General features: G+C 43.3%; 2 protein-coding genes across 6 annotated transcripts in view; both read right to left on the bottom strand.

Moving 5' to 3' along the window:
- The window catches only part of sned1 (sushi, nidogen and EGF-like domains 1), a 46,537-nt gene extending 36,903 nt beyond the window's left edge, over positions 1 to 9,634 (bottom strand). For 3 of the 4 annotated variants that reach the window (XM_036141558.1, XM_036141557.1, XM_012861158.3), the window contains exon 1: positions 8,848 to 9,633. In XM_036141558.1, coding sequence (XP_035997451.1) covers positions 8,848 to 9,051 — 204 coding nt within the window. In that variant the 5' untranslated portion in view covers positions 9,052 to 9,633. Of the gene's footprint in view, positions 1 to 8,847 lie in introns of all 4 variants that reach the window. The other variant, XM_021315704.2, reaches the window with a different exon arrangement.
- Positions 9,635 to 9,979: 345 nt separating this feature from the next.
- crocc2 (ciliary rootlet coiled-coil, rootletin family member 2) overlaps positions 9,980 to 12,668 on the bottom strand; it is a 48,049-nt gene continuing 45,360 nt past the window's right edge. For both annotated transcript variants that reach the window (XM_021315698.2, XM_036141559.1), the window contains 3 exons: positions 12,002 to 12,133; positions 10,690 to 10,869; positions 9,980 to 10,604 (listed from right to left, as the gene is read on the bottom strand). In XM_021315698.2, coding sequence (XP_021171373.2) covers positions 10,521 to 10,604; positions 10,690 to 10,869; positions 12,002 to 12,133 — 396 coding nt within the window. In that variant the 3' untranslated portion in view covers positions 9,980 to 10,520. The remainder of the gene's footprint in view (positions 10,605 to 10,689; positions 10,870 to 12,001; positions 12,134 to 12,668) is intronic.

Consider the following 12,668-nt stretch of genomic DNA (forward strand, 5'->3'; position numbering starts at 1 on the left):
GCTGATGATTCTTGAGCAGAAGAAGATGCTTCCCAGGCTCACCCGCTGCCGGTGGTCAGTCAGAAAGCAGGTGATCCACAGACAGGTGGAGGCTGGTACTATGAAGGAACCACAGAGGGATTCTTTAAAGGGATTGTCATACAATCTGGTCAAAGTGCAAGGGTACCTTTTCTTCTTCTTAACGTGTCCTGTCTGGCAGTGTAGCACTGAGTATTGCTTTCTTAGTGCCAAAGAGAGCCTAACAGATATACTTTCACAAGTGGAGCATTACTCCTTTCACTATAGCGCTCCGTTGACATTCATACAGAAAACGTTATTGGACATTACTTTTGGGATTATTTCAAATTCAATGGACACAGAAACAGAAAGGTAAAAGAGAAAAAAGGAACAAAGGAAGGTGAGGCAACACATTAAAGGGGAGAAAAGGTGATTAGAACAGGGAAGAGGAAGAAGAGAGTGCTCTTCTTCAGGGATAATGTTCTTATAGTCTGCCTTTACACCTGCAGACGGTGATTTAGAAAGAACAGAACAAACAGAAGAAGTACCACAGGTACAAACAACCAATGCCTGTATGCAATATTGTTTAATACAAGATGTATTTTGTGACAGACAAAGCTAACTATAGGGGTTTATCTGTATAGAAGTGAGTCTGTTAACACCTCAATCCAAGCACCTGTAGGTGTTTGTGAGAGTGCGCTTGTATATGTTAGGTTTATCCATAAAATAAATGGTTGTGAGGAGCCAAAGACCCACCCCCCAGAGCACTGAGTCAGACACCGGGGCTCCGAAGTGCCCCCAGAGAGCAGAAGCCCATAAAAAGGACCGACACAGGGATAGCTGCCTCCCTATTCCAGAGCAGAGCAGAGCCACATGAAATCCCCCAGCAGAAAACCCAGGGGGCTGCAGCGAAGAGCCCGCAGGCTCAGCCGTCAGCCCGCTAAGCCAGAGCAGATCCAGCCATGGGCCCAGAGACCCGAGGCCCATGGGTACAGAGCCAGGGGGCTCAGGCTCCACGAAGCAGCCACCCCAGCACAAACCCGAGCACCCAGCCCTGGACACTGAGAGCCACAGACCACCGGCAGGGAGCCGGATGGGGGGGATGGGCCCCACAATTAGTCAAGGGTGCCACTTAAAATAAGGGCTGCAACTAATGAATGTTCTAATGATATAATCAAATCTTATCTTGTTTCTAACCATCTGCCTTTGTGTGATACACTGTACTGAGGGATTGTGTGCTATATCATCAGATTGTATATTGGTTTTTACATTGGATTGTTTAAAAAAGTTGCTCTTGAAAATGAAGCATTGTGTTACAGGCTCATTCCATATGAACATTGGTACTGAATGAAAGAATGAAATGCAATATTTATATAGTATATAAAGAAAGAATAATCTAAAACTCAATGCGTGTCCTGTTTATACACAACAGTGAATTTGAAGATATTTCATATTAAGAATTTTTTTTAATTTCAGTTTTTTATAAAATTGGGATTTGATCATAAAACACAAAAAAAACACATTGTAAAACTACAAATGTAGAAGTCCACCAACTCATGATTTATTTAGAAGAATATCTCAGCATTGTTACAATCTGACTTCTTTTCCTTGCTAAGAGGTAATCTGTTCCATCTGTGCACTGCATCATGTTAAGCTTTTTTTTTTTAAACTCATCTGTTCTCTGGTCTGTTCATGAAGATTCATGATGATTTATTAGCCTGTGACTTCAACAACAGATTATGTCTGCAGGGGTCAAGCTGTTTCCATAATCACAAATAGATTTATCTGCAAAGTCATTGTTGGCGTCACACTGTTATCCCAAGCTAACTGGATTTAATGTAGATGATATTCACTTCTCTCTTTTTTAATATACACCTACACTTATACCATTTTGGGTCTTTATAATTTCAAGTTTTTTGCTCATTGTCTCCCCGTCTCTCTCCCCGCAGCACGCTATTGTGTGGTGGGGATATTAGGCAGTCCAATAGTGTGAACTATATGAAATTAAAGGACAATCAAGGCAAGAGATTTTGCCACAAGAATCTTTTTTTTTTCTCTCTAATCAGTCGAGTGATTTGAGAAATCGTTGCAGTCCTACTTAACATCTGCCAAAACAGATTTGCCTAACCTTGACAGTTTCAGACAAAGGAGGAAAAAAACAAGACATTTTCCCCCATTTAACCCAACTAAAATTACAGAAGCAAGTGGAACCATCAAGCCTGATGTTTCTAAACAGAAAAACCACCTGACATGTGGGAGCAAAAACATGTGCAAACGTCATCCCCAATGATCAGCAAATAAATCCAGGTTTAAAACAACACTAAAACAAAGCACGATTAAAATTAAACTTTCACATGTTACCTTCTTATCTGCAAATGTGTGTGTGAATGAGTGATTATTAGGAGCATCTGCTCCTAATGGACTACTGCTGCAAGGAAAAACATGTTGCCATGTTTCAGGCAGGTGAGCAGCAGCCCTCGAGAACATAATCTTCAGAAGTTATTCCCAAATAGAAAACAGACTAGGATTTGGCTAGTGAATGAGTACAGTACCAGAAATATGTACGGCAGATGATGAAGGTTGCTAAAAGCATGCCTCTTTCTGCCTTTGAGTAAACCTTTAGAGCAACAAGACGCTGTGCACTTTTATTTCCCACTGCAGGTATCAGGTCTTAATCCTCATCAGGGATGCTTTTTCATAAAGATGCACCGCTCCAGCTCTTCCTGCTGATGTCCGGTTTTGTTTGACGTCTGATTTGCCGATTGTGATTTTAATTGAGCCCAGTAATTCATATTAAGGACTAAAACACAAACAAGAGGAAAGTGTAGAGCAGATTCTTTGCTAGAGAGTGTAGCTTTAAAATTCAACACAAAATGAAGGAATAACAAGATTGTCTCCATTTATGCCTCACAGCACTTCTCTCTGCTGTTTACTCCTTAAACAAAACAACAACAACTGCATTACATCATGGTTGGGATGTTTTAGGACTGAAAAAGGAGGGAGCTTTAAGTTTTGATGCGATTAATTGACAGACATTTTGACCAGCAGATCCCCAATTAGCCTTGATTAAGAGGAAATGGTCAGATTCTAATATTTTGCCGTTTGATGGGCGCATCTATACTTTTGTAGGCCTGTGTGACAGAGAAATGTTAACAAGACTGAAATGCAGTATACAAGCATGCTCAGCATGAGGGATTGCTGCAAAGTCAACAACCCAAAACAAGGGACTGTCTCCTGTGGCTACAAGCTGATCCAGTAGAAGTGAATGCTGCAAGTCAATGACTCGATGCAATCTCCTGGGTTCCCTTAGATAGAAAACTTTTAACAAATTTCAATAATAAATTGAACTTGACTGCATTGTTCGATAACTAGGATCAAATTGGAGTTGATGCCATTGAATTGACTTTCTTTGTAACGTGCCTTAAAACATTTGTTGTGAATTGGTACGATTTTAATAAAAACCTTAATTGAACTGACTTCAATTATAAAAGGTAGGAACTTAAAATACATTTATTAGAACTATATTGCTTAATACACCGGCCATTCTAAACTTCTGTTTTTCTTTCCTTTTTATTTTGAAAGGTTGTTTAAATGTTAAAAGATTGACTCCAACCACGAAGGACCGCTCTCACCTGGCATGTTTTGCGCTAACTACACTTCCTCTGGTCCTGTCACCTCTCAGGACAAGTTTGGAGCTGCGAAAGATCCTGAATATATCTGGCAAAGGCTTCGGCAAAAATAAATAAAAGCGTTCTGCGGTATGAAGTGTAACCTCTGGAAGCAAGGAAGAAATAGTGGAGGAAGGGATGCATCTGATTGACTCATTGCACCGCTCTCCTACCAGTGTTTTCAACCCAGGTCCTATTCCAGCGTGACTCAGGGCAGCTCTGAACCCATTCACTCTCTCACATAGGTGTGATGCAGCACCATCCCTCCCGGGTCTCATAGATTAGTTAGAATCCATGAGAATAAGAATAGGAAATCACTTTTTTCATCCTTTTTATGTCAAAGCAACCTCGGGGAAAGACCCCTTGCAAGTGGAAAAGCACTTGTTTCCGTTTCAGATGCTACTGGAGAGTGGATAGAGGTAGAAACAATATTCTAGTATTACAATATAAAATGTTATTTATTTTTCAGGATTTCCTACACTAATTCTGGCTTAAGATGGGTCACTTCCAGGCCGCTGTCACCACAGCTCTCTCATTAGTGGGCATGCGGGTGTGGGAGGTTTGTAACTCATCTACCGATCCATCTCAGTGCCCTCTTTTTTTGTTTTTCCCCCCCCTCCGGTATCAGATGGAGCTCTGGCTGACCCCTGGACTCCGCCTAAGCAGTCCGTCCTCTCTCTCTTTTTCTCTGCAACGGCCACATTCTCACCACATCACGCTGATTCAGAGGGGAAGACTGTGGTTGGGCAATTAACTGAGCTGCTGTGCCGTGCCAAACAAAACTTCCTCCGCTGTTTTTACAGCAAAGTCCTTCAAATTATGGTTTTCATGCATCCGTGGAAAGGAGTTCAGCCATCCGACGTTGCTTTGTCATTGTCACATGTCACTCGGCATGAACGCAAGAAGAGTTCACGCCAGAGTTTAGGACAGAAAGGAAAGGTGCCAGCCAGCGAGGGCAGACGGACTCTGCCCATGCTAATAATACACCAGCACAATGCATGAATGAAAGCCTTTCATGGGGTTTTGTCCCTCTGTCAGCAGGATAAACCTTTCCACACCAGTCAGATAGCTTGTTTAATAGGCTGTTTTGCATGTTGCGCTGTATCTGTTAGGGGGAAGCTTTGTTGGAGCAATTGTGTCTGACTTTATCACTGTACACCGAGTGACCTGTAGGAATTACTGTGTAAATTCAGAAACCATGTCAGAAATCGTTCCTTATTGCAATGCATTTCTCCAACAATGTTTTCACATGAAGGAAATTCCCAAACTATGTGTTTGCACATGCACACTGGGCATGGACCAGCAGGAGAGTCTCTGGCTGTGGTAAGCATGAATAAAACGACCAAAGTTTAAGGGTATCATGATATTTACACAAACCTTTAAACCAGCATAGCTTCATACGCGTGATGTGTGGTGCTCCATTAGTTGGGTGACCGTGTTAAAACAGATTGGGGAGAAGGAAAACTGCATTAATTTATGTTCCGTAGAGCTGATGAAAACCCTGGTAACTGTGTCAGTTGATTTAATTAATTGCACCACATTGAAAAGGACTTTTGAAACCAGTAACTGGCCCATGCCTTCTGCATAGCTAGACTGTCTTAAGTAAATTACTTGCTCCTTATTTGTTTCAAGACCTCTTCTGTTTCTTTTAACTTGCACTTCTAATGATGCTATGTGCAACTTTAGATGTTTTTTTTTTCTAAATTACATGTTAAATTAGTATTAATCTAAAAGATTGTTTCAGAAATGTTTTGTCTGCTTATATTGGAGTCGCAAAGGCACTAATTGTGTATTGTGGAATTTAGCCAGACAAAGGGAATTAAGTTTGTAAATGGATGTTATGGGACTCATTTGCTTTCTGCAGGAAAATGAAATTTAAATGTTTATGTTATGTTTATGTAATGAGTAATTAAGGTACTAATAACAAAATTCTTCACACCACTGGCAGTTTCAGGTTTAAAGTATTTTTTTCTTCTTCAAATCTCACCTACATGTTCCCTCTGAAGTTGTTTGTACGAGTTTGGGAGAGGCCCATCCAAAGGCACGTCTGTGGATGTAAAGATTATTTTACCTTTTCGGGAGCTGTGATGGTTATACAGTCTGAGAGCTGCTGGGTGGAAGGATCTGAGATACTGTTCCTTTGTGCACCTAGGATGCAGCCAGTGAAGGAGCTCTCCAGCTCTGCACCAGCTTCATGCATGGGGTGGGAGTCAATGTCCAAAGATGGTGTTATTAGTGCTGAAGTCCTTCTGTCTCCCATCACCTGCACTGGGTCAAAGGGGCATCCTAGAACACCTTCCTGAATAAATCTTTGACTAAAAAATAGCAATAAAAGAACGATTGCCCTCTTTTTTCCCTCAAACTTGATACTCCTTTTACTTTGATTTACAGTCTTTTGAAATGCGTCTGTCTATCTTTCAGGAACAGTTTGTTCTTGGTTGGATGAAAATAAATGCAAATTCAAATATGTCAGTGGTATTAATGAGTTTTGGCTTAACCATTTACAGTAGTGGGGGGCAGGGCATTTGAACGTAACCCCCTATTAAAGATAAAATGACGGTTATAAACATTTAGTAATCAGCCGCTGACTAGAATTGGCGGATTTTCACATGGATCGGCTCTGACAGGTCAGGAATTTAAAAAATCACACACACACACACACACACACACACACACACACACACACACACACACACACACACACACACGCTCTGAGAAAGCCTTTCAACCTCTGGCTGTCATGAAACGTGCTGTATTTAGAAAGCTCAGAGTAAGGGAAATGTTCTACACCCTCTACTGGGAGTTCACATGGAGACTGCAGTTTTAATTAAAACATTTCGTAAAAACTTGCTCCGCCACACATGTACCAACGCATTTCTTCTGCTCCAAATATCAATAATCAGTGGCTGCTCACAGCTGCGAAAGAAAGAAGCATATTTGGAACATTCCTCTTGCATTTTCCTGCTGTAGAGTTCCCTGAAACAAAATTCAGAATCAGCTATAATCTGGATCAGTAGCCCCAAGCTTTACAGAAACGGAGCTGGAAAATTAGCAGCAAAATTCTGATCTGTGCATCTCCAGCCGTACATGAATAAATTCTAATAATTTATAGTTGTATTTACTGCTCCCCCCTCCCCATATCACCACTAAAATCCTTACAAAATGTGTTGAAATGCCCTGATTTGACATTAAACAGATGTGATTCTGTGTTGTAGAGTTTAATCCCCAAACCCTTTTCACGGTTGACAAACAAGAAGTGGATTTGATCATACTGGGCTCTCCTCACATCTGCTTCTAAACTTGTGCTGTTTCTCTGACCCTGGATGTCCTCATCCATGTTCCTCACCCGGGCCTTCAGTAAGTAAGAGTGGTTAATCTGTGTACAGCTTTGTTCAGGAGCTCCTGCAGGGCTGCGCAGATACATCTGTGTTCTGTTACAGTGATCGGTCATTTCTCAGATAAAGCAGCTGGACAGTTCCAGGGGGAAGACCCCTGCCATGTTATCTGAGGTGTAGGAGGAGGGGAGGGAGGATGTGGAGGAGGAGGAGACGAAGAGATCCCAGCAACACCAGAAAACTCCCAGATACAAACCATAACAGTGGGACAGCCTGGTTACTATGAGGCAGAAATAGGACTAAAAGTTGGGAAAGACCCTGGGCTAAATAAAAGAAGTTTGAAGTGACATTAGAGATCCCAGCGAGTAAGGGTTACACGGCTTTGGCTCTCCTTAAATTCCTTGCGTTTAGAAATAGCGCACAGCAAGGACACGGGGTTCTAAAGGGATCTGCCGTGAAAGGTTTTCAAAAAGGAAAAACGCATGCCGGTAAGCAGGGCTTAGAAGCCTCAGTAATGCTAATGAAGTAAGACGGCACCCACACACCATCTAAAATCGGTTTGCTTCCACGGCTTCTTTGTGGCAGCAGCCCAGAGGCTTGGAACACGCTTCTGGAAGAAAATTTACAAATTTGTCCCTCGGAGCTGATGTGAAACGCTCTCTGTTCAAAGCCGCTCCCTGACGACAGATATCACCCTGTGGCCTGCACGCTTTGCAGCAGACGATCAACGTACCCAGGTGAGCCATTTAGAACCCGGGTTAGTGTGAATTCAAGATGACTCATCATGCTTTTGGTGACTTCAGAATTACACCTAAGGGAACGCGGAGCAGGTTACAGGCTATGAAGTCGCATGCAACAGGGAGCAGTGCGAATAACGCTAATTTTTACGCCCATCATGACAATTAGATCTGTGATTAACAAGTCTAATGTCTAATTTGACAATCGGAGCTCAGTGTTATTGCAGGACAGTTTGAACTAAAAAAAAAAAAAGCTGAAAGAGTGATTGCACACTGTACAGGCAGCCTGGGCATGGTTGTTTTAGGAAGAGAACTTTTAACCTTACTAATTGTTGTCATGGTACCTCTTTTTTTTTGCTGGAGATCCGAGCGGGGAAGAGGCCCGGCACGGCTCCAGGCGAGGAAGGGCAGATTTGGAGAGAAAGTGTGGATGCATAACCACAACAGGTGGTGTTGATTTAAGAGAGTTCTGCCTCTCCATTTGCTGGAGCCGAACCCAATATATGACAAAAGGCAGATCAAAGGATGCTTAACTGTGGTGCGCGAAAATCCTTGTCAAAGCTTTCAGCTTCCTCCCATGAGCACTGTTTTGCTCTTTCTGGCGTGCATATTTCCTCCCCACACTAGCTTCTTGTGTAAAAAGAATTACTCACAGATGCTGAGCACAAACTGTCATTTCCTCAAACAGATTTAGTTTTTTTTTAACGGTGGTACCACTGTTCTGCTAATAGTTTGTCTCCCACGTGTGCTCGGGAGCAGGCAGAGCGCAGGAAGGAGCAGACGTGAAGTTAGGAGAAGGCATGAAGGACCCTTCGGGAGAAGAAATGTTTTGTGCGTTTTTTTCTTCTTCCCCTTCAGCTGAGATTAGAGAGACCGTGTGAGAACTCCTGAACGTACACAAACTCGGAATAGGCGTTGCAATGTGGTATTTGGCTGCGCACCAAGTCTCGTCTTCTCCCCCGCCGGGCTCTCCCCCGGCACAAATCACACCTTGTCAGTTTCCACTGCTACCTTTACGCGCGCCCAGATGCGCTCATGACGACGCACCAAAACACATCCACATGCAACCCAGCAGAAAACGCAAGGTTCTTCTTTTTTTTTTTTACTCACGTAGAGTCCCGAGTGCCTGTCACCAAAGAACGGGAAAGCCACAGAGATGTGCTGGAGCCCGGAGCCTCCATCATCCTGCGCGATGGTCTGCGCGTCCCCCTCGTCAGGACCGAAGGGGTAAAAGTCCTCCAGGGACACGGCGGGTTCCACCCTGGGCAGCAGGGTGCAGAAGCAGGTCAGGACGGCTTGCAGCACCAGCAGCATGGCCTCAGCCACCCAGGGATGGAACTGACAGAAGGCACCGTGGAAAGGGGAGGGAGGGAGGAGCTCACACACCTCAGGCAACAAGTGCAAGAGCAGAACAGGACAAGACCGTGCGGTTCCTCCTGTGCGCCGCAGCAGCCGGATTCCTTCCCCCCCCTGGCTGCTCCCTGGATCTGCCTCCCTCACTTGTCCTTTAGCGGTGAACTGACGGGGGGATACAGCAGATTCCTTGCATTCTGCTTGCTGCTGTTCCCCCGCACACGAGCTACAAGTCCGTCTCACCGAAATGAAACAAGGAAAGAAATGAAAGAGGGGGAGCAGCGTGCTTCAGCTGAGATGTTTTCCCTTTTTTTTTTTTTTTTTTTTTTTTTTTTTCTGAAACAATCTAGTGATTTGGTCCCTGATGGTCAGCTTAGAAATATCCTCAATAAAAGCTCTATTCTGCTTGCCAAAAGAGTTCTTTCAGCTTTGGCCCCACCTTCCCCACGGGGATTCACTACCTTGCATAATTAGCTGCTTTCCAGCCAATAGTTAAACAGAGGCCGGTAACTGGATAACCACTGGGTGGGTCTATGTTAATCAAAGGGCCGCTTTAAAGAAACTCACAGGATTTTCCCCTCTCAGTTCAACTCCGCGCAGTTGCTTTGCCATGACTGCGCCGTGTGAAGAAAAGGCACACAGTATACCGAGAAGAAATGAAGAGGATGTTAAAGCGGATCAAATATGTAAACAGAAAAAAAATTTAAATAGAAAAAAAGTAAAACACATTGAGGGTCTTTATGCGTTGTTTTACTGAGCACTTTCTGAACAAAGAGGGTACATTTAATGAAAGCTTTTATTTGCTGGAAAACATGCCAACATGAGAGCAAAGATGTCCGCTGTAGTTGTGCAGGGATACAATCTTCTCGGACTGAAAATGATCAGAAACTTTTAAACACATTCGCATTTATTTGGGCAATTACAGCACATGGCAACATTCTACATGATATCACACATGATCCAAAACCTTCAAACAATTCAACATGATATTTGCATTCATTCTGAAAAAGAAAAAGGGAGTTATTCTCATTTGGATTGTGAGTATACTAACGAGTATACAAATAATCAAATCTAAAATAAGAAGGTACTAACTAACTAGTGAAAGGTTTTCACCACCATCATCACAGCATAATCAGACAGATAATTTTTTTTTCTCAGCCACAAAAAAAAAAAAAAAAAAAAAAGAAATCCTGCTAACAATTTGGCACATCCAGTTCACTTCTAAACAACGTGCTTATTGTTTGTTGTTGTTGAGCTTTCTCGCAGATTAATGTAATCCTGCGAGCACATGTGGTCCAGGGTGGCTGTGAAGGCCTTGGGAGTGTGCTTGTGTGCCTCCGGGTAGGCCTGTGGGTCGAGACGTCCAGGTGCTGGGAAGCTGCCAGCAGGACAGTGAAGGAAGAACACACAGGCGCCACATACTTCACTGCCTACACACCAGGTTGGAGCATCTGAATGAAATATTGCTGACGCCTTCTTGTCTCTTGATCAAGCTGCTCCTTGAGAGTCAGTACCTAGAGGGGGAGGAAGAAGCAGGAACATGTAGACAAACTACAGTCTGACAGGAGGTCAGCATTTTTGCAGCTGTAGGTATGATACCTGTTCTTCCAGGCATTTGACCCTCTGGCGATGTGCCACCTCTCTGGTCTCCAGGGCCAGCTCTGCCTGGAGCTGACTGTCCCTCAGGCGCTCTGTCTCTAAATGCAGTTCCCTGTGATGCTGGGCTGTCACCTCCAGGAGGTGCTGTGCATGAGCATGCTCCAAGTCGGAGATTTGGACCTTTCGGCAGTTCGTTTGGTTTTACAGGGTTGAACATATAGAGAACAAAAAGAATCAGATAGACCAGGGAAGTGGTAACCTCTGTGATGTTCGGTGTTGTAATCAGGAAACTAAGGGGACCTGTAGACTGAAAAGTAGTCAGTTCATGACAAAATAAGATACACGGAGGGGGCTTTTTCAACTAGAAGTAAAAAAAAAAGGAAAAAAAAAAAAGAATTTTAAGTATATCATTTCCAAAAAGGGACAATGTAACAATGCCTTGCTAATGTATTCATATTCCTTGACCATTTTCGTATTTGTCCCATTACTGCCACCATTTTTCATGCATTTGATCAGGATTTTATGTTGTAGATCAACATGGGGTATTGCATACGTGGGAAGCGGAAGAAAAACCTTGCATTACCATTTTACTTTACAAATGTAATTCCAACAAACAAATGTGTCAGACCTATTTACTCTGATACCCCTACATAAACAGAACAGCTATTGCTTGTGCATGCCACCAAAGTGGCTTATATGGACAAATGGCCAAAAAAAAGCTCTTATTACAGCCTTAAGAAGTTCTGTTTAGAGTTATGTTCAAACCATGTAGGGGACAGAGCAAACATGGGGCAGGGCTCTAGTTAGATGAGACCAAAATAAAACGTTTTGGCCAACATAAAACATTGTGTGTAGTGAAATGTAACGCTGCGTATTGGCCAAACAGAGCATCTTTAGGTGGGACATGGTGGGGACAGCGTCATGCTGCGGGGAGGCTTTTCTTCAGCAGGGTCAGGGAAGCTGGTCAGAGTTCAAGGAAGATCAATAGAACTGAATACAGGGTAATCTTGAAAGAAAGCCTGTTACATACTGCAGGGACACCTGAGACAGAGGTTCACTCTTCTCTGGACCCGAAAAAGAATAAGAATGGTTTAGATCAAGGCATAAATTAGAATGGCCTGAAAAACCATGTATCCTTTTCTTTTGCGTTGGTCTGTCACTATTTTTCCTCCCCCAGTGGAACACATTGAAGTTTGTGGCTTCAATGTAGCAAAGAGAGAAAAAGCTCAAAGCATATGAATACTTTTACAAGGCACTAGAAATGAATGAGTTCAGGCCTTGCCTTACGACTTATATTGCTGGAAGTCCTTACCTTAAGAGTCTGAACTACTCTCTGCTCATCAGTCAGCTCTTTCTCCAGGCTTTGGAGGAGCTGCTCCAGCTGAGCCTTCTCCCTTGCAACAGATAATACCTCCTCCTCTTTCCTCAGTCTCTCCATCTCCACCTGACAACAGAAAAAAGAGAACAGCTCTACCGTAACTGCTACTACACTCAAGGTCTAACATCCATACATGTTTGTGGATTGTTTGAAGCAGGAACACGTGAAATTTGGGTTATTAATTTTAGGACAGGGCTTCACAGTGTCTCAGTGGGTAGCGCTGTTGCCATCCAGCAGGAAGGTTCTGGGTTCAAGTTCTACCCTGATTCCTTCTGCATGGAGTTTGCATGTTCTCCCTGTGCATGTGTGGGTTCTCTCCGGGAACTCTGGCTTCCTCCCACAGTCCAAAAACATGACAGTTGGGTTAATTGGCCTCTCTAAATTCTCCTTAGGTGTGAAAATGGTTGTTTGTCCTGTTTGTCTCTCTGTGTTGCCATGTGATAGACTGGTGACCTGTCCAGGGTGTACCCTGCCTCTCGCCCAGTGAATGCTGGAGATAGACACCAGCACCCCTCGTGACCCCAATAGGGATAGACGTGTTGGAAAATGGGTGGATGGATTTTAGGACAAATTTGTACAAAAAATAGGATCCAAAAAAACC

Source organism: Fundulus heteroclitus, chromosome 9, assembly GCF_011125445.2.
Source record: "Fundulus heteroclitus isolate FHET01 chromosome 9, MU-UCD_Fhet_4.1, whole genome shotgun sequence".
Classification (NCBI taxonomy): domain Eukaryota; kingdom Metazoa; phylum Chordata; class Actinopteri; order Cyprinodontiformes; family Fundulidae; genus Fundulus; species Fundulus heteroclitus.